Source organism: Squalius cephalus (genome assembly GCF_949319135.1).
Source record: "Squalius cephalus genome assembly, chromosome: 15".
NCBI classification, from domain to species: Eukaryota; Metazoa; Chordata; class Actinopteri; order Cypriniformes; family Leuciscidae; genus Squalius; species Squalius cephalus.
The window spans coordinates 1,622,501-1,648,196 of record NC_137136.1 but is presented as its reverse complement, the minus strand read 5'-3'; the positions used below and the strand labels follow the sequence as shown (position 1 = coordinate 1,648,196).

The 25,696-nt window shown below is 40.3% G+C and overlaps 2 protein-coding genes across 3 annotated transcripts in view; one reads left to right on the top strand and one right to left on the bottom strand.

The window, feature by feature from the left end:
- pbx2 (pre-B-cell leukemia homeobox 2) lies at positions 1–17,346 on the bottom strand. 2 transcript variants are annotated; one of them, XM_079894398.1, is made up of 9 exons: positions 16,889–17,346; positions 16,195–16,268; positions 13,617–13,861; positions 12,681–12,871; positions 11,471–11,606; positions 11,218–11,359; positions 7,084–7,178; positions 5,842–5,892; positions 1–1,785 (listed from the first exon to the last, which is right to left on the bottom strand). In XM_079894398.1, the coding sequence occupies exons 1-9, from the start codon at positions 17,131–17,133 to the stop codon at positions 1,705–1,707; spliced, it is 1,260 nt and encodes a 419-aa protein (XP_079750524.1). In that variant the 5' UTR covers positions 17,134–17,346; the 3' UTR covers positions 1–1,704. The 2 variants fall into 2 exon arrangements, with proteins under 2 accessions (XP_079750524.1, XP_079750525.1); XM_079894399.1 differs by lacking the exon at positions 5,842–5,892 and having other exon boundaries at positions 16,889–17,342.
- Positions 17,347–18,183: 837 nt separating this feature from the next.
- gpsm3 (G protein signaling modulator 3) overlaps positions 18,184–25,696 on the top strand; it is a 14,288-nt gene continuing 6,775 nt past the window's right edge. The window contains exons 1-3 of the mRNA XM_079893830.1: positions 18,184–18,651; positions 18,855–19,304; positions 20,468–20,624. Coding sequence (XP_079749956.1) covers positions 18,589–18,651; positions 18,855–19,304; positions 20,468–20,624 — 670 coding nt within the window. The 5' untranslated portion in view covers positions 18,184–18,588. The remainder of the gene's footprint in view (positions 18,652–18,854; positions 19,305–20,467; positions 20,625–25,696) is intronic.

Here is a 25,696-nt window from a genome sequence, read left to right as displayed (position 1 = left end):
TGAATGTGTACACAGACAGTCTTTATTGTAAAAGAGGTAGAGAATACAGGTGTTTCACTGTACAGAGAAAGACAGCACTGTTGATATACTCATTCAAACGGTAAATAAAGACAGCAAACGCACCTCATTCATATATTTGATACATACACAAACCCAGTAAAAAAGAGAAACACACACACACACGCACAAAAACAACAATCTTTGGATTTTTCTCTATTGCCACCTTCACCCAAGCCAATTCTATCTGAGCTTTGAATAAACAATATAGAGCAGTGATAATAATAATAATAATAATATAGCTATAATGAAAGCAGTCTTAATGCAGGTTAAAAAGTTCCCCTTTCAACACCCAAACATTGCAGTAACAAATAGTGGAAGTTGTGATGTAGTGGAAATGTAAAAATAAAAATAAAAGCAACTAAAAGCCATGATCTCATCCAGCTCTTGTGTCTCTTACAAACACACATTCATCCAAACGGAGAAACGGCCTTATTCATGAAACAAAAGCCGAATATATATATACATACATACACACACACACACACATATATATATATATATAAACACACACACACACACACACATATACATATACATATACATATATATATATATATATATGAAGAGTTCAGATGCAAAAGCCTCTAAGTGCCATCTGAAATTTTCTTTTTTCATTTGTATCAAGCTCGTATATTTAAGTTCAGTAATTTCACTTAAATGACAATTAATAGGTAATTTTCATTGCCATTTAAGTGAAATTACTGAACTTAAATATACGAGCTTGATACAAATGAAAAAAGAAAATTTCAGATGGCACTTAGAGGCTTTTGCATCTGAACTCTTCATATATATACATATAGTGTATGTGTGTATATGTATGTGTAATATATATATATATAGTCACACACAAACACAGACACATATATAGTAGTGTGCAAAAGTGATGTCCGAAGTAGATATTTGTTTTTAATGACTGTACGAATTGATTAAACATCAAAATACGAGGAAAATGTTTTAGATTTTTAAAATAATTTAAATATTATGCAAAAATATTATTATTTGGCAAAAAAGGCACAGGTTTTATTTTACTATGCAAAAAAATAAATGCACAGGAAAAACAAAAAGCATACATGGACTACGACATAATCAGTTATTAATATTTCGTTGTTTTTGCACTTGTTCATAATTTCTTTGTACGACAGGCTGAACAAAAATGATGTCGGCACAATTTTTTCATGATTCATTGCATTATCATCACAAATAAAACCACCGACTCCAAGCACAACTACACAATATGCTGACAAATCTATAACACATTTTTTATAATGTTTAAATAAAGGGTGAAGTAGTAAACTTTTCTAGTCCGGACATCATTTAGGCCACTACTGTGTGTGTGTGTGTGTGTGTGTGTGTGTGTGTATATAAATAAATATATATAAATATATATAAATATATATATATATTTGAGAGTGTTTAGACCAAATTTAAGACAGAAAATTTAGATTCTGCTCATGTTTTATGAACGAGGCTCATTCTTCTGTAAATTATTGCATTGAATGGAACACAACAATGGTTTTATGAACGATCTACACTGAACAGCTCTGCTTGTGTTTCATGAATGCGGCTCATGAACGTGAAGTCCAATGAAAATAAAAGTAAAAAAAAGGCTAAAACTGCAGTTGTGTCGGAGTGACGTCCGGGTCATCAGTCAGAGTTGTCGGAGTGATCGCTCCCGGGTGAAGCTGCGGACGGCGGCGTGTTCGGCTCCTGCCAGTTCCCGTTAGTCTGGAGAAACACAACCAACGTCATCCTCGCCTCTGAACACAGCTCACACACACACACACACACACACACACACACACACACACACACACACACACACACACACACACACACACACACACACACACACACACACACACACACAACCAACGTCATCCTCACCTCTGAACACAGCTCACACACACACACCAAACGTCATCCTCGCCTCAGAACACAGCTCACACACACACCACACAAACAACGTCATCCTCATCTCTCAACACAGCTCACACACACACACACAACCAACGTTATCCACATCTCTGAACACAGCTCACACACACACACACACCACACAACCAACATCATCCACATCTCTGAACACAGCTCACACACACACACACACACACACACACACACACACACAATTACAGGCCTATTCACAGTGAGCGGGAATGGTGAAATGCTTGAGAAACACTCAAGGCCTCGTTATTTCCAATGATCCAGTTTAAGTAATATTTTAGATAGAGCTTATAATCAGGGGTCACATCACTTTTTTGTTCTGGTTCTCAAGGAGCAGCTGGAGATCTGCGGCACACTTGGAATTAGTTGTGCTTTATGTCAAGTCTGTATTCAGTAATATTGTATTCAGTAATTGAATAATCAAATGTAAAATAAAACTATAGTCTTCGCTGAATAAATTAAATATAATTAATGTAATTAATACAATTTAATACGGGCCCTATACGTGCATGATGTGCCTATACGGGCCCTACACGTGCATGACGTACCTATACGGGCCCTATATGTGCATGACGTGCCTATACGGGCTCTATACGTGCCTATACGGGCTCTATACGTGCATGACGTGCCTATACGGCCCCTATATGGGCATGACGTGCCTATGCGGCCCCTATACGTGCATGCATATGCGGCCCCTATACGTGCATGACGTGCCTATACGGCCCCTATACGTGCATGACATGCCTATACGGCCCCTATACGTGCATGACGTGCCTATACGGCCCCTATACGTGCATGACGTGCCTATACGGCCCCTATACGTGCATGCATATGCGGCCCCTATACGTGCATGACGTGCCTATACGGCCCCTATACGTGCATGACATGCCTATACGGCCCCTATACGTGCATGACGTGCCTATACGGCCCCTATACGTGCATGACGTGCCTATACGGCCCCTATACGTGCATGACGTGCCTATACGGGCCCTATACGTGCATGACGTGCCTATGCGGCCCCTATACGTGCATGACGTGCCTATACGGCCCCTATACGTGCATGACGTGCCTATACGGCCCCTATACGTGCATGCATATGCGGCCCCTATACGTGCATGACGTGCCTATACGGCCCCTATACGTGCATGACATGCCTATACGGCCCCTATACGTGCATGACGTGCCTATACGGCCCCTATACGTGCATGACGTGCCTATACGGCCCCTATACGTGCATGCATATGCGGCCCCTATACGTGCATGACGTGCCTATACGGCCCCTATACGTGCATGACATGCCTATACGGCCCCTATACGTGCATGACGTGCCTATACGGCCCCTATACGTGCATGACGTGCCTATACGGCCCCTATACGTGCATGACGTGCCTATACGGGCCCTATACGTGCATGACGTGCCTATACGGCCCCTATACGTGCATGACGTGCCTATACGGCCCCTATACGTGCATGACGTGCCTATACGGCCCCTATACGTGCATGCATATGCGGCCCCTATACGTGCATGACGTGCCTATACGGCCCCTATACGTGCATGACATGCCTATACGGCCCCTATACGTGCATGACGTGCCTATACGGCCCCTATACGTGCATGACGTGCCTATACGGCCCCTATACGTGCATGACGTGCCTATACGGGCCCTATACGTGCATGACGTGCCTATGCGGGCCCTATACGTGCATACTATACCGGCCCTATACGGGCATGACGTGCCTATACGGGCCCTATACGGGCATGACGTGCCTATACGGGCCCTATACGTGCATGACGTGCCTATACGGGCCCTATACGTGCATGAAGTGCCTATACGGGCCCTATACGTGCATGACGTGCCTATGCGGCCCCTATACGTGCATACTATACGGGCCCTATACGGGCATGACGTGCCTATACGGGCCCTATACGGGCATGATGTGCCTATACGGGCCCTATACGTGCATGACGTGCCTATACGGGCCCTATACGTGCATGACGTGCCTATGCGGCCCCTATACGTGCATACTATACGGGCCCTATACGTGCATGACATGCCTATATGGGCCCTATACGTGCATGACGTGCCTATACGGGCCCTATACGTGCATGACGTGCCTATACGGCCCCTATACGGGCATGACGTGCCTATACGGGCCCTATACGTGCATGACGTGCCTATACGGGCCCTATACGTGCATGAAGTGCCTATACGGGCCCTATACGTGCATGACGTGCCTATGCGGCCCCTATACGTGCATACTATACGGGCCCTATACGGGCATGACGTGCCTATACGGGCCCTATACGGGCATGATGTGCCTATACGGGCCCTATACGTGCATGACGTGCCTATACGGGCCCTATACGTGCATGACGTGCCTATGCGGCCCCTATACGTGCATACTATACGGGCCCTATACGTGCATGACATGCCTATATGGGCCCTATACGTGCATGACGTGCCTATACGGGCCCTATACGTGCATGACGTGCCTATGCGGCCCCTATACGTGCATACTATACGGGCCCTATACGGGCATGACGTGCCTATACGGGCCCTATACGAGCATGATGTGCCTATACGGGCCCTATACGTGGATGGCGTGCCTTTACGGCCCCTATACGTGCATGACGTGCCTATACGGCCCCTATACGTGCATGACGTGCCTATACGGGCATGACGTGCCTATACGGGCCCTATACGTGCATGACGTGCCTATACGGCCCCTATACGTGCATGACGTGCCTATACGGGCATGACGTGCCTATACGGGCCCTATATGTGCATGACGTGCCTATACGGGCCCTATACGGGCATGACGTGCCTATACGGGCCCTATACGTGCATGACGTGCCTATGCGGGCTCTATACGTGCTTGACGTGCCTATACGGGCCCTATACGGGCATGACATGCCTATACGGGCCCTTCACGTTGCGAAAGGCACAAAAAATCTTAAACGACTCAGACCATCCACTTTACAAATATCGTATCCCCCTGCCTTCTGGCCGTAGGTTTAGGTTACCGATGTATAGAAAGGCCAGGTATAGTAAGAGTTTTGTTCCTGTATCTATACGAGCTCTAAACACATAGGAAATCGGCCATTGATACGTCATGTATGCTCTCTCGTTGTTGTTGTTGTTTTCTTATTAAGTATTACGGGCAGCCAAGTAATCACCAGATTTCTTTCTGATATTTACTATAAGTACATTTATTATTTTTATTCCTAATACTAGACCATTATTAAACGAGTGAAATATGAAAAATCAGATAATATAATAAAAAAATAATTTAAACATACACACAACTTTACTTATTAATAATATATAATTATAGATATATTCCTATTATACACACTTATTTAAAAGTAAAAAAATGTTTTATCAGATATTAATATGTTTTAAGTTTTTCAACTAATATTTATATTTTAGCTTTATTTCAATAAACAGGAATGTTTTTTAATAGTTTTAGTTAATAATAACCCTGCTATTTTATCATCATACCAAGATATTTTCCTATTTCACACTTATTTAAAGCGAGTGAAATCTGCATGATCAGATCATTATTAACATTTCATGTACATTTATACAGCATTTCTCTGAATACTTTCTCAAAGAGGTTGTCTTTTGTATGCAAGACCAAATATGTGCAATTGACCTTTGTTCATTTGTGTGAATGTTTCTCATTTTTAATAATCACGTGCCGCTTCACACATGGCTCTTGATGTGAATAGGCCTGGATTATAATCAGCAGAGCGCTCATAAGCGGGTGCAGATCACAGTAAGTCACTCGACGGATAGATCACGGACACGAGCGAGCGTGAAATGAGCTCCTCACCCGGCTCTCTCTGGTACTATAGAGTCTCTCTGAGAAGCGGGACTGAGCGTCCTACCAGAGAGAGAGAGAGAGGAAAAGGACATTTAGGCAAAGCAAACACACAAAATCACATCGCTCCCTCTAGGGGTGTAACGCTACACAAAGATCACTGATCGGTACGTGCCCCAGTCTTTCACAGTCTTTACTGGTAAATTTCCATTAAGTGTGTGTTCACACTTTGTCGGTTCACTTGGTACAGACCAAAAAAAAAACTAAACACATTTAGTCCTGCTCTGCTTTGCGTTCACATTGCCATTTTAACACTGAACCCAAAGGCACAGGGATATGTTCACAGCCTGATTGGTCGGCTTTTATTATGTATATTTCAGGACAGAACTTCCAGAATAATGCTGTGTGTCGAGCTAAAAGTGCTTGTTGTATGTGCGTAGCCTATATATGATGGTATTTTGACCAGACAAAACCAAACCTTTGACTATTTCTGCCACAATACCATGGTTACAGTTAGGTTTACTACATTAAATCCATGGTGAATGTTGGTGATTTGTGGAGTGAAAAGCCTTCTATAACACTATGGCACAACGTCTGCTTCTCTCAGCGATGCTTTTAAAGCCAGCTTTTAATGTTGTTTATGTGTCTATGTGGTGTTTTTGATGCGCTTTAAGACAAAGCATGTGTAAATTCATAAGTCGACAGCATTGCTGAGTATTTCCTCCTTAAAACTGCAGTGAACCAAAGACAGTCTCAAAAACACGCTTTGAAATCGCTGGTGTTTCTGACGTCACAAACGACCTTGTAACCAATCAGATCAACGTGTGATCGTCAACGAGTGGATCTCTGAGCTGAGTGAGTGAGTGGAGGCAGGGCTCATTTGCATATTCATAGAACCACGCATACTAAATGAGGCAAGGGTGTCGAGTTACATTCAAGATATTTTAAAGCATGAAGAAGTTTATGTAAAAAACGTTTAAATATGTAATTTTGGTGATCAGAGATGAGTTTTAAGGGATAAAATGATTGACTACACAGTGAATTCAAACGCTTTCTCACTGAGTGTGCTCGAGATCGGCCAGCAAAACCTGTTCTGAAATCTAAAACAACACTGTATTTGTTCAGGACACACACATGTACCGGACCGAAAGTATGTGTAGCGTTTCACGCCTAAATCCCTCTGATGATCCAGAAACACACATGCATGATGACATGCAGCAGAAGCGCAGCGATGAGAGTGTGAGGGAGTCGTACCTGAGCGCCCATGTGATATGGAGGCTGCTCTCCGTTCATTGGAGGAACTCCTAGGAAGCAGTCAGCTGACCCTGACAGCGAGAACGACCCTGAGCCTGGAAAAACGAAAGGAAAGACACTCAGTCATAAAGTAGGGATGGGCATTTTTCTAAAATATTGAATTTGAAAATTCGGCCTCAAAAACATCGAATATTTGAATATTTAAATAACGTTCAACGAGAAGGACGTTATTTTTTAAGTTTAAGGTTTTTTTAGGGCTGTCAAACGATTAATCGCGATTAATTGCATCCAAAATAAAAGTTTGTGTTTACATAATATATGTGTGTGTATGGAGTATAATTATTTTCTATATATAAATACACACACATGCATATATATTTAAGAAAAATGTGTTATGTATATATAAAATATTTATATATAATATAACTTATATATAATATAAATATATATACACAGTATATACATGCAAATATTTCTTAAATATATACATGCATGTGTGTGTATTTATATATAGAAAATAATTATACACCATACACACACATATATTATGTAAACACAAACTTTTATTTTGGATGCGATTAATCGCGATTAATCGTTTGACAGCCCTTGTTTTTTTTAACATTTTTGTCACCATTTCTGAACAAGCTTATGGTTAGGCAATATACACAACACGCTTACGATACATCTTAGGTTTTTCTTTTAGTTGAAAACAAACAATATGTGTAGGCCTAAACAAAATATATAGAACAAAAGTTTTTGCAAGAACTGCTAATTAGCAGCTAATACAGCAGATTACGACAGTTATCGTACAGAACGCACACTCGAATCCGTGAAGATTAGGCAAATAGTCCGGTGACGCACGACTGCGCGCGACTTTACAGTTCCCGCCGGATTTCATGCGCTGAATTTAAAGGGATAGTTCACCCAAAAATGAAAATTCTGTCAGTAATTACTCTCCCTCATGTTGTTCAACCCCGTAAGACCTTCGTTCATCTTCGGAACACAAATTAAGATATTTTTGATTAAATCTGAGAGTTGTCTCACTCCTCCATAGGCTTCTAGGTGACCGAAACTTGCTGGCCCAGAAAATGTATTAAAGACATCGTTAATATAGTCCAAGTGACTCCAGTGGCTCAATCTTAAGTTTATAAAGCGACGAGAATACTTTTTGTGCGCAAAAACAAACAAAAATAACGACTTTATTCCACTTTTCATTTCCTTCTCTCTGGGCCTCGGGTCTTTTCACGTAGTGTTTAAGCGTAGCGCGTCTGTGTTGCACGTCACCACGTATCACACATGACCAGCGTCGGCCAATAGTGGGCCTACGTGGTGACGTGCAACACAGACGTGGAAAAGTGGAATAAAGTCGTTATTTTTGTTTGTTTTTGCGCACAAAAAGTATTCTCATCGCTTTATAAACTTAAGATTGAGCCACTGGAGTCACTTGGACTATATTAACGATCTCTTTAATAACTTTTCTGGGCCAGCAAGTTTCAGTCCCTTAGAAGCCTATGGAGGAGTGATCAGCTCTCAGATTTAATCAAAAATATCTTCATTTGTGTTCTGAAGATGAACGAATGTCTTACGGGGTTGGAACAACATGAGGGAGATTGATTACTGACAGAATTTTCATTTTTGGGTGAACTATCCCTTTAAGCTTAATAAAGCCTGAACCTCGTTGTCGGTCCATTGGTTGTATTTTTTAAACTCATTGCTGATGCGAATAGCAGACGACTGTTACTGCACGCACCGCAACAGATGCCGGACGGTTGAAATAAAATGCCAACCAATCAAAATGCAGCATGAACTCGACCAATCAGAATGTTCAGCGCTCAAGTCCCGCCCCTGAAAGTTGCTAACTCGTGAGCTGGGACTTTCGGAGGGGGAAATATTTACCCGGAACTTCATTTAGACCCTGATTCCTGATTCCCAGCCCAGAGTCCCTCGTTCCTGGGGAAAGTTCCTGCGGTGGAAACGCGGCTATACATGAAAAACCTAATCGTTACAACAGCTACTGCAACTAATCGATGCTGATGAGTTTCATTATGGATTAACGAGGTCTCGCCAGCAGTGTAAAGTGCATATGTATGGAAAAAATAAACATTTACATACATTTTACTGTTATATTTTTATACACTCACACACACACACACACACACACACACACACACACTAGAGCTGGAACGATACACCCATCTCCCGATTTGATTCTATCACGATACTTGTGTGCAGATTCGATATGCATTGCAATTAGTATTTTTATTTATTTAACACTCGGGAAAGGTTAAATCACACACTTACACAGACTGTACATGTATAAGATGAGTCATATTTACAAAAACAGATCATCACATCTTTCTGAGGTTTATTTCAGAAGCATCATACAGCACTACATTCTCTTGAATAAATGATTCAATGTTAAATACATTTTTTAACAGTCACTTGTCACAATGTAATTGATAAATGCGTTATTTTAAGCACCGAGTTTCTATAAAAAGCTGATTTTGATCGCTATCGTAGACATCAGTGTTCATATTTTAACTTTAAACTTTTATCCAAGCACTTCTATGATAATTTGAACTATTGCATCACAGAAATGATGATACTATGCGGTTGAAAAGACTGTTTGTGAAGCGGTTTCATGACGCCTCTGTCCGGGTGAGCGCCAACACAGATTTTAATGTTGAGATATGATTTTATCAAAGGTTTAATAGACAGATGAAATAGAAGAAGATCGCGTGTGTTTGAATGGAGATCACAATCTCTGAAAGATTAATCATGCAGCTCTACGGTCTTATCTCTCTCTCTGCATATGAGCAGCGCGAGGGCTTTTCAACACTCATAGATAACCACATTTTCAAAACTCGTCAATTACAAACGAGTCAACCTCGCTTGTAAGCAAGGACAAAAATAAAGCCATTTCATTTGAATTTGTCCGATTCTGTGACAAAAAAAAAAAAACATTTTAAAATTGTAAACAAAAAAAATTGCAGTAGTTGGGTGAATCGATATTTCTCCCAGCCCTAACACACACACACACACATATATATATATAGCACAACTGTTTCCAACATTGATGATAACTGAGCATCAAATCATCATATTAGAGTGATTTCTGAAGGATCATGTGACACTGAAGACTGGAGTAATGATGCTGAAAATTCAGCTTTGATCACAGGAATAAATTACACTTTACTATATATTCATATAGAAAAAAAGGTATTTTAAATTGTAATAATATTTCACAATATTTCTGTTTTTATTGTATTTTTGATTAAATAAATGCAGGCTTGACAAGCATAAGATGAGTTTATCTTTCAAAAACATAATTTTTTTTAATTTTTCAAACTTTTGACTGGTACTGTATATACATATATAGGTAAATGTTACTGTTTATTAATACGTATTGCATATATTGTCCAGGCAAATTTTAAATCCCTAGAAACTAGTGTGAAAACACCCCGACTTGAACTAACCACCAGTGGAGTTTGGAGTGTGTGTGTGTGTGTATATATAAAACCAGACTCGAGTCGCACGGGTATATCTGTGGCAATAGCCAACAATACATTGTATGGGTCAAAATTATAGATTTTTCTTTTATGCGAAAAATCATGAGGATATTCAGTAAAGATCATGTTCCATGAAGATATTTAGTAAATTTCCTACCGTAAATATATAAAACATGTATTTTTGTGAGTGAATGCAGCACAATCGCCAACATAAATGAACAACTTTAAAGGAGATTTTCTCAATGTTTCGATTTTTTTGCACCCTCAGATTCCAGATTTACAATAGTTGCATCTCGGCCAAATATTGTCCTATCCTAACAAACCATACATCAATGGAAAGCTAATTTATTTTAAAAAATTGACCCATGTGATTGGTTTTGTGGTCCAGGGTCACACACTGGAGTGTATATATATATTGTATTGTATATTGTAATATATATATATATATATATATATATATATATATATATATATATATATATATATTTATTATATATATATATATATATATATATATATATATATATATATATATATATATATATATATATATATATATTACACACACATGTATAGGTAAATGTTAGTGTTTATTAATAAGTATTGCATATATTGTCCAACTAACCAGTGGAGTTTGGGGTGTGTGGTGATTCCTCGCTCTGTGTCGCTCCTAAAGCCGTCTTCATGGCGTACAGATTGGCCTCTTCCTGGAACTTCCCAATGTTCTTCTTATAGCGAATCCTCTTGTTGCCAAACCAGTTGGACACCTGTCACGATTTCAGAGCTAAAATGAAACCGATCCCCCTCTGATGACGGGACGCCCCCGTAGTGCAGCGAGAGCCAGAGGAGACCCGGCTGTTAAACAGAGCGGCTCTTACCTGAGACACGGTGATGCTGCACTGCTTGGCCAGCTCCTCTTTGGCTTCCTCGCTCGGGTACGGGTTCGAGAGGTGCGAGTAGAAATACTCGTTCAGCACCTCCGTGGCCTGTTTACTAAAATTACGCCGCTTGCGTCTGATAAAGAAAGAAGATTTCACAGTCAGATATTTGTCTCGTCTAAATGCAGAAAACAAAACGCACTTTGTGATCCTGATTCATTCAATTAAAGCATATTAACAAAATATGTTCTGCTGTTTCTGTCATAATAGTATTGTAATTTTACAGTTGTTATAGGCCTATATATTTTTTTAAATAATCAAATTTTTATTTTAGCAATATTTCTTATTTTATTTTTATATTTACATTTAGTTATTATAATTATTATTAAATAGCTATATTCATTTTGTGATTTAATTTTTTTAAATCACAATCGCAATTTATTTAAAAATGTTTTACAAAATAATAAATATTCGTTTTTAAATATTTTATAGTAAAATAATTTTAGATATTTTTATTAAGTTGTAAGGTAAAATAAAATTATTATTATTATTATATTATTTTTCTTAAATAATCCTTTATTTTAGCAATATTTCTTTTTTTGTTTTTATTGAGCAATTGTTATATTCACATTTAGTAAAAATAATAATAATTATTATTATTATTATTATTATATAGCTATATTGATATATAATTCCAAAATGTTTGCCAAACTCTGCAGCCCTGCAAACAAACACAGCAACCTTTTTTTTTTACATCGCAATTGCAATTTCTATTAAAAAATAAATAAATAAATTGTTAAAATGATCAATATTTGTTTTTAAATATTTTTTATTAAAATATTTGTATTTTATTAATAAATATTAGCATTGTAATTTTTCTGTTGTAAAGTAAAAAAAAAAGATCATTACATTATTTATCTTAAGTAATCTTTTTTATTTTAGCAATATTTCTTATTGTGTTTTTATTTCATTTTTATATTTACATTCAGTAATAATAATAATTTTATATTTTTATTATATAGCTATATTATTCCAACATTTTTGCCAAACTGTGCACAGCAAAGAGTTTTTTTTTTAATTGCAATTGCAATTAAATTATTTTTAATTACATTACATTTTAATTGCAATTATTTTGCATTTTCTCCCCTTAATCTGTGCATCCCTACCGCTACACTACAGCAGAAACTCAATACGGCCGTGCCGAACGCACCTGGCGTCCAGGAAGCGCGAGCGCAGGATCATGACGGCTTCGCAGGTGCTCTGCTTGAGCTGCGTCTGGATGGAGCTGAACTTGCGATGGATGATGTTCACCATGCGCTCGATCTCGCGCGGAGACACGGGCCGGGTGCGAGACTGCTCCCTCAGCAGGTTCATCACATGGGTCGTGAACTCACTGCAGGCCTGTAGACAGCAACGACATTACAAACCAGCTCCTTTCTGTGTCAATGTGCATCAGACGTCCATTTCCTGTCCTCACTGAAAGGAAAACGCTGTGCAAACTGACACAACACAACAAATCATGTTGAATTTTAAGCTCAAGCTCAATAGAATGCAACGGTCGGGGTTCCAGAAGTAAAAATCACATTCATTTTCTTCATAGGAAAATTTATTTTGAACAATAAACTATTAAAGACAGACCTACTGTGAGCTAGTTGTTAGTCGATGTGCTTTTGTTAAAGCCATTAACTCGCATTTTTATAATTTATTTTTTATAAATTGATGAAAAACTACATTCCCCAAGATTCCACAGTAAAAATCTCCACCAATCAGAGAGTCCAAACAAGCACATAGCCCCGCCCACTTCCATGAAGCACTGCAAATGTCTCTCTAAAAAAAAAAAAAATCAACAGGTTTCATATTTCTCAATCATTTTTAAATCAATTACATCACTCGCAATGCTTCATGGGATTGTAGTTCTTTCCCGCATTAAAGCCATTAAGTTCACAGTCTTTATCTTTTTCTCTGATTTTTAAATACTTTTTGCTAACTCTTTAACCAAAGACTTGTTTAAAATCCCTATGGGAAAAAACATGAATGGAAAAATACTTCCGGAACCAAGGCATTTACAGCTTTGCGAAGCAGGATGTTGGACCAATGAGATGTCCCTGAGGGCGTGGCTACCCAGCACGACGGCAGCGATATGTACCTGCTCGTATTTTTCCAGCTCTGTGTGGTAAATGTTCCGAATTTGGCTCAACTTGCTTTTATAGTCGGAGTGCTCCAATGAGCTGTCAGGTGACATCCCGCCAGAGCTGGTCGCCGCGGAAACCGCAGCGGCGGCTCCGCCCCCTTTTTCTGGACCGGCCACACCTTCGGCCAGAAGCATGTTGTCCAATCGCACGAGCTGTGGGTCTGGAGGCTCCTCCTCCTGAGCATTTCTCATGGAAAGACCTGAGAGAAGAAATTCATACATTAATATTCAACATAATGTTTACCAGATGCTTAATAGCAAAACTCTAGCATTCCCGCAGGTTTCACACCAAAAGCGATAAGTGATACACACATACGGCCGAATCTCAAACAGCTTGCGAGAACCAAATTGACTTGTTTTCTGTGGCTTATTGCACTTAAAAAAGCAAAAACATACAAAATAATGTCAAAAAGTCCATCTTGGTGAGTTTTTATGTAAATACAGTCAGTTTTGGAAGGTACATAGTTGAAAAAGAAAACATATGTTGTGTATCAGTATATTGGATCCGTGTATAAGCTCTTAAAGTGACAGCAGCCTAATAAACCCGCCGCCGTCTGTCATGTTAATCAAAGAACAAAAGACAAAGAGAAAATCACTCGATTATAACTATTCAACTAAATAACTTGTAACTGAGCATTAATCTGCATTTAATTTTTTACAATGAAGACTATCCGGTGTTATTTTACATTTGATTACTTTCATTTCTGTAATATTTCTTAGCTAAATACCACTGTTAGACCCACCTGAAAAACTTAAAGCAGTGTTTATTTAATTAGTCTCTGTATTTATTTGTGCTGTCGTTTCTTATTTTATTACAGACTGTTTGCTTATCTTTTTCTTGTGTAAATTTAGTTCAACGATTCAAATAAAGCCTCCCTGTGCTGTGTGTAAGATATTATAACTAAATTACCCAAATTATAAAAAAAATTACGAGATAATAACTAATTATCTGTATGGTGGTATATGTGGCAGTGTTCCCAGTGCTATTGAAAATAGGATTGAATATTGATATTTTTCAAGTTATTCTTGATTGACATCACTAATGCACAATATGCATATCAATAAAACACATTAATAACATATATATATAATTCAAAGATATAACTTGACTTAACAATGACACTATTTTCTCTTAGAGATGCTATACGTATGTTTAGCCGAAAGGAAGTGTTTGCTTTTTTGAATCCTTTTCCTGTTATCTCTGTAAAGCTGCTTTGAAACGATCTGAATTGTATGAAGCACAATAGAAATAAAGGTGACTTGACTTAATGCCAAACCAGCTGCTCTAGCTATTTATATGCCAAAACTATACTTTGGGTAATTAAAATTTAAAACCGAGATTAAATAAGATATTAAAAATATGTCAGATACTGTTAAGGCAGTCGAGATAAATGCAAGATAAATTTGAATTAATTTCCATTACACTCTAATCATTAGTATAATCACGAGGTTAAGTGCTTCAGTCAAGGACAAAGCATTAAGCAGGATGAGTCATTTTGACAGTACGTGTGTCATCCATGCTTGAACCTTGCAGCCAACTTTAAGTACAGCTTTATTATATTACACAGACCCTAACTGGAAGAGTTTTTATTTATATACTTTACAATGTGAAGGTCAGTGTTTCAAGAAAGCCCTGTGCAATAAACAGTGTACGGCAGTACTGTATGATTGATGACACACAGCATGCAGCGCCATGGGAGCGTGCCAGACCACGGAAATTAAACGACTCCATTAGGCACAAAGCCATTTAATTACTAACCATCGCAGTAAACATTTCAGTCCTCTTATGGGATTCCCTAAACTTAGTCTTCATACAAACCAAAGACATTACGCAAACATTACTGCAAATAGCAAATAGAAGTAGGGAGTAAAGATTATTTGCTTTTGATTATTTATTTTGCTTTATGAGTTTCTCAAAGAAGCCAATTACCATATTACCGTTGTACTGGTATTCTTACACGTGGTGTCACTTACAAACAACAGGGTTTGAGATTTTAACGCTTGTATTGAGCCGATACTGCTGAATATTTGCAAGAAAAATGTTTATTTGGTTTTTAAGAACTGCAAATCAGTAACCATTTGATATTGGTATGCTGAAAGTGCTATATTAACATTTCTAATGCATGCAAATAATTGGGTATAACATGCAAATAATATGGTTAGACACTGTTTTGGTAAGAAATTGTTATTATTTGAGAGCAACGTTTGATTTATTTTATTTTTAGAAGCTGCAAAAATGGTCAAACCCATTACCACTATGCTAGTATTGTGTAAATAGTGCAATTCTAACATTCAAATAATTGAGAATTGCATGCAAACGATGGAGTGTGAGAATATATTTACATGCTAGAATTAACATAAGTTATTATTAAGGGAAAATGTTGTATTTTTATGAGGTATACACTGTCTGGCTTTGTTCTTGCAGAACATGGCGCCTGGGCTGAATCCCCTGCCAACTTTTAAACTAATTATAAAGTTTCAGTTATGGTATTTATTTACCACTTTTAACACAAAATGCATGGACATTACTCACCAGTTTTCTCTTTAATTTCGCACAGGACGCTGAATAAAGCCGGTTTCATCCGATGACAGTTTAAAGCGTGTTTTCTGTCACAAAACAACAAACAAAAGTCAGTTAGCTAACATTAGCATGCTACAATTGTGACTCGCATTAAATAAATAAAGGTTGAAATCGCGTTACTACCTAAATATTTCACAACCCCAGCTTTACACAATTGAAGTATTTTTAATGTATTATTATAACGTTACTCCTTAAATACTCCGATTCTCCTGGCACATTAGCATTTCATCTTAGCTTCAGGCAGTGATTTGTGCTTTTGTGAATAAAAATAAAGTTACTTTAGTAATAAGATACATATAAGTGATTAGACTTCAGCGCATCTAACCGGGAATCATTATTTTGGAACATATATATTGCAAAACTGCAGATAAAGAGTTTGTTTTAAGTCAAGAAAAACGTAAACAATAGCGGCTAAGCTCGTGAACTTCAGCACACATGCTAATAATTGTTTAACTTTTTTTATACATTAGCCCTTCTTAAATATCAAATTAAAGTGTGTTTGTGTTACTTAACGCGTGTAATGTCATTACAATTTTTATAAATTATAGATCACTATCTGTTTAGCATACCCTTGTCTCACGCGGTCGTTAGCGCAATGCTAAACTTTTAAGTTTTTTAAAAAATTATAATTTTTTAAATAACTCACTTTGCTTGAGCTTCGTCTAAACTTTGGTCGGTGATCGTCATGATCTGTTGCAGTATGTCTCCAATGTCTCGGCGGTTGTCGTGTCCGTTTTCGCTGCCTTCGAGGCCCGCGGGGTCTCCATCGGGGCGGTGTTGAGAGGGCGGGTGCACCGGGTTAAGAGGATGCATTCCCGGGTGGACGCTCAACCCGAGACCGCGGCTTGCGCTGGGCCCGTTGCCTGTGATGGGCTGCTGCGGCTGCAACATCCTGAGCAGAACATTAATCTAGAAGCGTGTGTGTGACTGTGAGTGAGAGTGTGTCCATGCATCACCACGATGGAGTCCCCTAGCGATTGACAGGCAAAAAACGTGGCCTTGCATGGTAATAGACATCATGCAAAAGCAGAAGTCAATATATAAGCACATTTTGAGTCTTATTGCATGGGTCAAATACAGAATACACAGAGAGGTTAAAGTAAATAAACCTCACCCAATAAAGTCCCATCAACATGTGCATCTCAGCTCCCTGAAAATCTGAGGTCTTTGTGAATGAATGTTCAGTTCACATTTCATCCAAAAATCAAAAGGAAAAAAAATAATTGCAAAGGACACGTAAATAATAAAAAAAATAATAGGGATCTAAATAATAGCCTGGTTTCACAGACAGGGCTTAGCCAGAACTAGGCCTTAGTTGAATTAAGACTTTTAAGTAGCTTTTATAAACAAGCCTTTAAAAAACATTACTGGTGTGACAAAACAATGACACTGATGATAAGATTATGTCAGTGCAAGTTGCTTTGGGTTAAGACAGCTCAAACATGCATTTTAGTCTGAGACTAGATAGTGTCAAGCCTTGCCTGTGAAACCAGGCAAAAATGTTTTTTATTACACTAATAATGATATGAATGAGAATCGAGTGGCTATAATGGAAATTAAATAAGTTAAAAGAGAGAGAGAGAGAGAGAGAGAGAGAGAGAGAGAGAGAGAGAGAGATGATTTGGGGATGAAATGTTTAAATAAAATACAGATATTTAATCAAATTAATTAAAATACTATTTATTTCTTTACTTGATTTTATGGTGAAATGTGACCTCTGAACCTGTTCTTGCCTGTTTTCATGAGATTCACCCTTGCTCTACTCGTGAAACATGATATTCTTGCATGCATCAGGTTATGGCCTGGAGGCTTTAGGTCTGAGATGTGTGATTAACATGGGGGAGAAACAGGACTAGTTTCTCTGTGCTAAATGAAGTGCAAATATCTTCTTTTAACTGCTCGATACTGAATCCGTTTTCTCGTGTCTTATGCCACCAACTTCTCTTTTTGCTTGTAGTCAACAGGAAATCTGCAAAACCACAGACTGTTAAACAAACAGGCAGCCGGTTTCAACATGCAAGTCTTTCAGAGCTGTTGAGCGTCATTAATATTATTATAATAAAAAACCACAGCATTCAAACTAAAGTTTGTTTAGCAGAGTGTATCATCAGTGCATTTCTATACTCCGAGCTATTCCGCTTGTGCAAATGAAAGGGGCCAGATAAATAGGGGTGGATCAGGGCCATAAGAGAGGAACAGGAAGAGACAAGCAGACTGTGAGACAGTGAAGTTGTTGAGGCATCGTGTCAGCTTTTAGCTCTTTTTAGATTCGTTTGTGAGAGACGCTCTTAAGTTTGGCTGAGATATGTGGGAGTTATTACATGTTCGTACACGGAGGTGAGATGCATGCGGGCTTTACTTGACATTCCGCTCAGAGGACCTCATTTTAACTCTTCTAAGGTTGAGAAGGTAAGCAGGCCATAAAATGTCACCCAACAACATCTAGCCGACTGAAATAAGGACAGATATTGTTGTTATTGTTGTGCATTGAAAACATTTCATCTAGTTGTCATATTTCATGCTTAGATAGTATGTATGACGCCAACGTACAGTATGGCTCAAATGTCTTGACTTGTACAATATATGTAAATTAGGAATCTGCATTTTTATAGGTTCTCATATCTTCTTCTATGGAGAGCTCTGCAGACGTTATGATGGATTTCTCTGAGGTCAAAGTTGAAACCTCAGCGGACGACAAGGATTTGGAAGCTCTTCTCATTCTGGAAGAAGGGGACGAACCTTCGGATGTGATAAACAGCGGAGAGAGAGGAAGGAGCGTACTGAGAGTTCGGACGACTGATGAAAACACAGAGGGAAGCTCACATGATCACAACAATGTCCAAGTAGGGAAAAGTGAGAGTGAAGCAATAGAAATGAACGAGGAGAGTCTAGCGCATCAGGTGGACGATCACATGGGCTGTGAGAATGATACAGAAAATGAGGAGGGATTGTCAAGCGGGACGACTGAACAAAAGAAGATGCCAGAAGAAAAACCAAATGCTCAAGCTGAAGTAAAGCTGCGGCCCAAACACAGACTGAGCCTTCCTGATACAAAGCCAATGGTAAAGTTGTATAATAATAATAATAATGTGTCTAAATGCATTTAGAAGATGCCATGGCTCGACAAATGCCGTTTCTTTCCTGTGCTGACGTGTTTGGGGCGGGACTGTCGAAGGGCTCGTCTCTTCTAGTTTTTAGGCTGTGAAATATGCTACCAGATAATGCTAATTCATTAGACTTTTTAGCTTATATATTAGTATAAACACTGTTCAAAAGTTTGGGGTCGGTAGGATTTATTTTTCGAAGTCTCTCCTGCTCTCCGTGGCTGTATTTATTTGATACAGAAAAAATGTAAAAATATTTTTGCAATGTAAAATAGCTGTTTTCTATGTGAATATATAGTAAAGTGTAATTTATTCCTGTGATCAAAGCTGAATTTTCAGTATTTAATGTCATCATTATACTGCGTATGCAATCCATTGTACTTTTGTAATCTGACAATCTTATATTATTATTACATTATTATTATTATTATTATTATTATGAAAAAAGCTAATATTTTTTAAAATAATTTTTTTACCAGGCCCTTATATATTTCATTTTTCATATGCATTATTAATAAAGTTTTTCATATTATTATTATTAAAATGTGAATTATATTTATATTAAATAATATATTAATATATTATATTATTATTAATATTATTATTATGAAAAAACTAATCATAATAAAAAAACATGTATATTTATTTTTTTAATTATTAATATTAAAGTTTTTATTCTTATTCTTATTCTTATTATTTTTAAACCAGGCCCACAATATTTATTCTTTTAAATTATTATAATTAAAGTCATTTATATTATTATTGTTATTATTATTATTATTATATTATTATTATTATTATTATTATTATTATAGTGTTGAACAAAAGTTAATAATAATTTAAAAAGAATTATATATATATATATATATATATATATATATATCCATGTTCTTACTGAATTTGTTCATAATAATAATAATAATATTATGTATATAATATATATATATATATATATATATATATATATATATATATATATATCCATGTTCTTACTGAATTTGTTCACCCATAAATGTATAATTTTTTTTTTTTTTTTTTTTTGCTAAGCAATCTGAAACTAAGCCATATCTATAATCTTGTGGATGTTTAGATGTGCTATGATCTGTTGTCTGTGTGCTCAGGTTCACAGGTTATCTCCAGATTTCCCCGACGCTCTGTGTGAGCTGTTGTTCGCGTTACAGGAGGGCCGACGGCTCAACGACCAGCGCTGTTCATTCCGCCTGGAACACCGTAGAAGATGCTACTCCGAGCCCAGCACTCCTCGCCACAGCCAGAGAGGTGAAGACACACACATTTCAGCATAATAACACACCAACTCCGAGCCCACAGCCAGAGAGGTGAAGACACACACATTTCAGCATAATAACACACCAACTCTGAGCCCACAGCCAGAGAGGTGAAGACACACACATTTCAGCATAATAACACACCACAGGGCTTCAGCAGGGCTCTCATGACCAGTGTTGGGGGTAACTCATTTCAAGTACCTTGAGTTACGTAATCAGATTACTTTTTCAAGTAACTAGTAAGTAACGTATTACTTTTTCAATTTACAACAAAAATATCTGTTACTCTTTCAGATAAGTAACGCTAGTTACTTTTTCACATTTATTGACAGACAGCTCTCCTGTCCCCATGCTGAGAGAGATAAAGTGAGGTGTTGTGTTGGTTTAGCTCTAGACTAAATGTGAACATTCATTTACTCATCTCACTTGCACGAGAACACAAAATGAATTTTGAACACTTGCACCTCTTCTTTGGGGAATAATGGGGGGGGGGGGGGGGGTATCCGAACTGGCATTCAAAGATAATCCAGTAGCGGATTAATCCGTTAATTGTTCCGTCTGGCCATTAGACTCTGGATGGAACCCATACGATTGGCTGGCTTAGTGTTATCAAAAGTACAGACTTCGGTACCAAGTTGGTACTGAAATGTTAAAAAATGTGACGCTTTGAGCGCTGTTGAGCCTCATAAACACCTCTGAATGGCCATTGTGTTCTGGGATTGGCTACAATGATCTACGCACGGGAGTGTTTGAAAGCACAAGCAGGCGTTTACCAGTGCCAGTGGACCGGTCCTGCCTTCAAACGCTGCCGTGTGTATCTGTGTAAGCGCTCACTGAAGAGCGTCATTGATGTATATTTACAACATGTACAACATTCCGAGGTGTTTACGATTCCACTCTACAGTGCTCAAAGCGTCATATTTTTTACATTTCAGTATCGACTTGGTACCAAAATCGGTACTTTTGACAACACTAGGCTGGCTGTGGCCCTAATAAGCCTGTAGAAGGCCCCCAGAAGCAGGACGAGAATTGGGGACCTCGGTCGGAGACAATGTCCAGGGGAAATCCAAATATCCAGAAGACATTGTTCATGAGGAGCTCAGCGGTCTCTTTGGCTGAAGGAAGCTTGGGCAGGGGAATAAACAGGGCAGCCTTAGAGAACCGGTCTACAACCTCCAGGATGACTGTGTTGCCCTGGGACAGAGGGAGTCCTGTAAGAAAGTCCAGAGCAAGGTGCGACCATGGCCTGCGGGGAACAGGTATGGGATGGAGCAATCCCTGGGGTCGCTGACGTCGCAGACTTCCCCTGGTTACACACGGGACAGGCCTCCACATAGACCTGAACGTCCTTCTTGATGGACCAAAACTGCCGCTGGAGGAAGTCCAGTGTGCGAGCACTACCTGGATGGCACATCAAGGGCGACTCATGACCCCGGGCAGACAGAGAAACATACAGGCATCCAGCTGGACCACCGCCTGGATGAGGCTTATGGGCAAGGGCCCCTCGTACCACTCTTTCTAGTTCCCACTGAAGAAGCGTGACGACTCTAGACCTCGGAATAATCAATGCCAAGGGCTTCTCTCGTGTTTCGGGAGAGTAGGCTTGAGACAGGGCATCCGGCTTGACATTCTTGGTGTCGGGTCTGTAAGAACAGGGACCATTGCGCTTGCCGCGGATTCAACCGCTTCGCCTGCTGGAGATATTCCAGGTTTTGTGGTCCGTGAGAACCTGGAAAGGATGCTGAGCCCCTCAAGCCAATGGTGCCTCTCCTCCAAAGCAAGTTTTGATAGTTGTGCTCGGCATCAGACAGGCGGCGAGACATGAAGGCACAAGGGTGTAATTTTCTATCCTCACCCCTCTGTAACAGGATGGCCCCCACCCCCACCTCTGAGGCGTCCACCTCCATCACAAAATATCTTTCTGGGTCAGGGATCAAAAGAATAGGTGCGGAAGTGAAGCAGCGCTTGAGATTCCTCCTCCCTTGGTAAGCGCTGTCAAGGGGGCCACCACAAGGCTGAAATTCTTAATGAACCTCCTATAGAAGTTTGCAAAGCCAATTAAACGTTGAACCTCTTTGACTGTGGCAGGTGTGGGCCAGTTGTGGACTGCCTTGACCTTCTTAGGGTCCATCTCCAGGTGGCTAGGAGTGACAATGAACCCGAGAAACTGAGTCTGGGAAAAATGAAATTCACACTTCTTGGGTTTTACGTAGAGATGATTGTCAAGGAGTCTCTGGAGAACTCTGTTAACATGCCCCTCAAGCTCCTTCAGTGACCTCGAGAAGATGAGGATTTCGCCCAGGTATATGAAGATGAATAGATTGAGCAGGTCCCAGAGAACGTCAATACAAGGCCTAAGACCCCCGTCTTTCTTCTATACAAAAAAGAAGCCCGCCCCAGCCAAGGGAGGTAGAGGTGCGGATGATACCGGATGCCAAGGATTCCCTGATGTAGGTATCCATAGCTGAGCGCTCGGGGGAAGATTAGGAGGAGATCCGACCCCTGGAAGGGCAGGAACCAGGGAGTAGATCAATGGCACACTCGTAAGTGTGGTGTGGTGGAAAGGAGATAGCCCGGGACTTGCTGAACACTGCTTTGAACCGGTAGTAAACACTGGGGACACAGGACAGGTCAACAAACTCTTGAAACTCAGAACTAGGGGCGGAGGGAACACTGGGGATTATGTCTGCGCAGCCTAGGGTGACCCAGGATAATAGGATACTCGGGGGGAGTCAATGAGATAGAAGGTCTCCTCCTGCTGGTGTTGAAAGATGGTAAGACGCAGGGACTGAGTCGCCTCTGTTACTTTGCCTGGTTCCAGAGGTCTGCCATCCAAGGCTGTGACTGCCTGGGGTTGAGGAAGTAGTTGGGTAGTGATCTTAAGTTCCTTAGCCAAGGTTAGATACAGGAAGTTGCCTGCGGCGCCGGAATCGATCATAGCCTGGACCTGGTGCTGGTGGCCCTCCCAGGACAGAGTGGCAGGAACAGCTAGGACAGCTTTAGTGGGAGGAACTCTAATTTCCCCATCACAGCCCTCCTGTAGCTGGGCAGGGACAGGCACTTCCCGAAAGCTTGGGGCAAGTGGAGCAGCAGTGGCCGGAAACACCGCACTGACGTTCCTTCATGCGACGTGTGTCAACTAGACTCTCATCAGAGGCCTCATCGACACGACAGCCATCAGCACTGATCCTCAACAAACCCGTCTCCATCCCGGTGGGATGACTCTGATCTTAAACCAGATGGAACTGGATAATATTCTGATTGTTCCAAACCAATCTGACTTCTGACCTGTAATTCTGCCTGAATCATAATCATACACTGTTCGTTCATTGGCCAGAGGAGAATAGAGCGACTGAGTCTGGGTTCTCCCAAGGTTTCTTTCTCCATTTTGCCTTGATTTGACGTTCCCTCTTGTTGGGAGAAAGCCTGGAACGGCCCAACTGCATGTCCTCCGGGGAATCCTGAAGCTGTTCAAAAGCCGGGAAAGCTCTGGACGAGGGAACACAAGTTGGAGAAACAGACCTACCCAGAGGAACTTGGGACTGAGACACCTGGCGGCGAGCCGATCTCCGCTCCCTTAGACGATTGTCCAGGCGGATGGACATTGCTATGAGGGACTCGATATCCTCAGCTGGTTCCCGGGTGGCTTACTCATCTTGAAGGGGCTCAGACAACCCTCCCTGAAAACAAGCTTCCCGATCACTGACAGGATGATCAAACACTCGCTTGAACTCTTCCACAAATGCCAGACCTCCTGGGGCTGCCACAGGAGAGAGCCTTGTCTGACAGAAAGGGTAATAATATAAGCAATCTTGGAACGGCACATGGGAAAACCTGAGGGTTGGAGGTCGAAGGTTAGGGAGCACTGGGTGAGGAATCCCTGGCGAAGGGTTTGGGAGGTGGCAGTTGGGGCTCCGCCACTGGAGAAGGACTGTCGCCACTCGGGAGTGATACAGAGGACAGTGAAGGACCGGGGAGGCGTTCAAAGAGCTAGTGGATGGAACTCATCATTTCGCCCGGGAGTTGAGAATGTTTGGCCATCAGCTCTTCTTGTCGGCTGAGAACAGCTTTATGGCGCTGGAAAGATGTTGAGTGATCTCCGGCAACAGGTCCTCGGAACCGCGTGTCTCCGGGTCCACGGGTGACTCTGTGTTTCTGTTACGAGCCGGGCTCGAACTTGAAATTCTGGTGTGGTGAGTTGAGAGATCTACCACTAATGCCTGGTTCAGATGACATGATTTTAGCCCGATTTTGGCACGATCCGTTTGACGTAGGGTGTCGTGGGGATTCGCAAACGACAACGGGCGTCGGGACGCAAGATTCGATCGTTTCATCTCGTATAGTGTGTCATAGTGGGCGACAACCTACGTTGCGTCTGCGATGCTTCATGACATCACGATAAAAAAACTAGCATGTTTAATTTTTTTTCGGTCCTCCACGACGACGGTTGGAGTGTGTGTGTGTGTGTGTGTGTGTGTGTGTGTGTGTATGTGTGTGCGCGAGTGAGTGAGTGAGCGAGAGTGTGTGTTCGCGAGTGAGTGTGTGTGACTGTGTGTGTGCGCGAGCGAGAGTGAGTGTGTGAGTGAGAGAGCATGAGTGAGTGTGTGTGTGTGTGTGTGTGTGTGTGTGTGTGTGTGAGTGCGTGTATGTGTGTGTGTGTGTGAGTGCGTGTATGTGAGTGAGTGCGTGTGTATATGTGCAAGTGAATGTGTGTGTGAGAGAGTGAGCGTGAGTGAGTGTGTGTGTGTGTGTGTGTGTGAGTGCGTGTATGTGAGTGAGTGCGTGTGTATATGTGCGAGTGAGTGCGTGTATGTGAGTGAGTGCGTGTGTATATGTGCGAGTGAGTGAGTGTGTGTGTGTGTGTGTGAGTGCGTGTATGTGAGTGAGTGCGTGTGTATATGTGCAAGTGAATGTGTGTGTGAGAGAGTGAGCGTGAGTGAGTGTGTGTGTGTGTGTGAGTGCGTGTATGTGAGTGAGTGCGTGTGTATATGTGCGAGTGAGTGAGTGTGTGTGTGTGAGTGCGTGTGTATATGTGCGAGTGAGTGAGTGTGTGTGTATATGTGC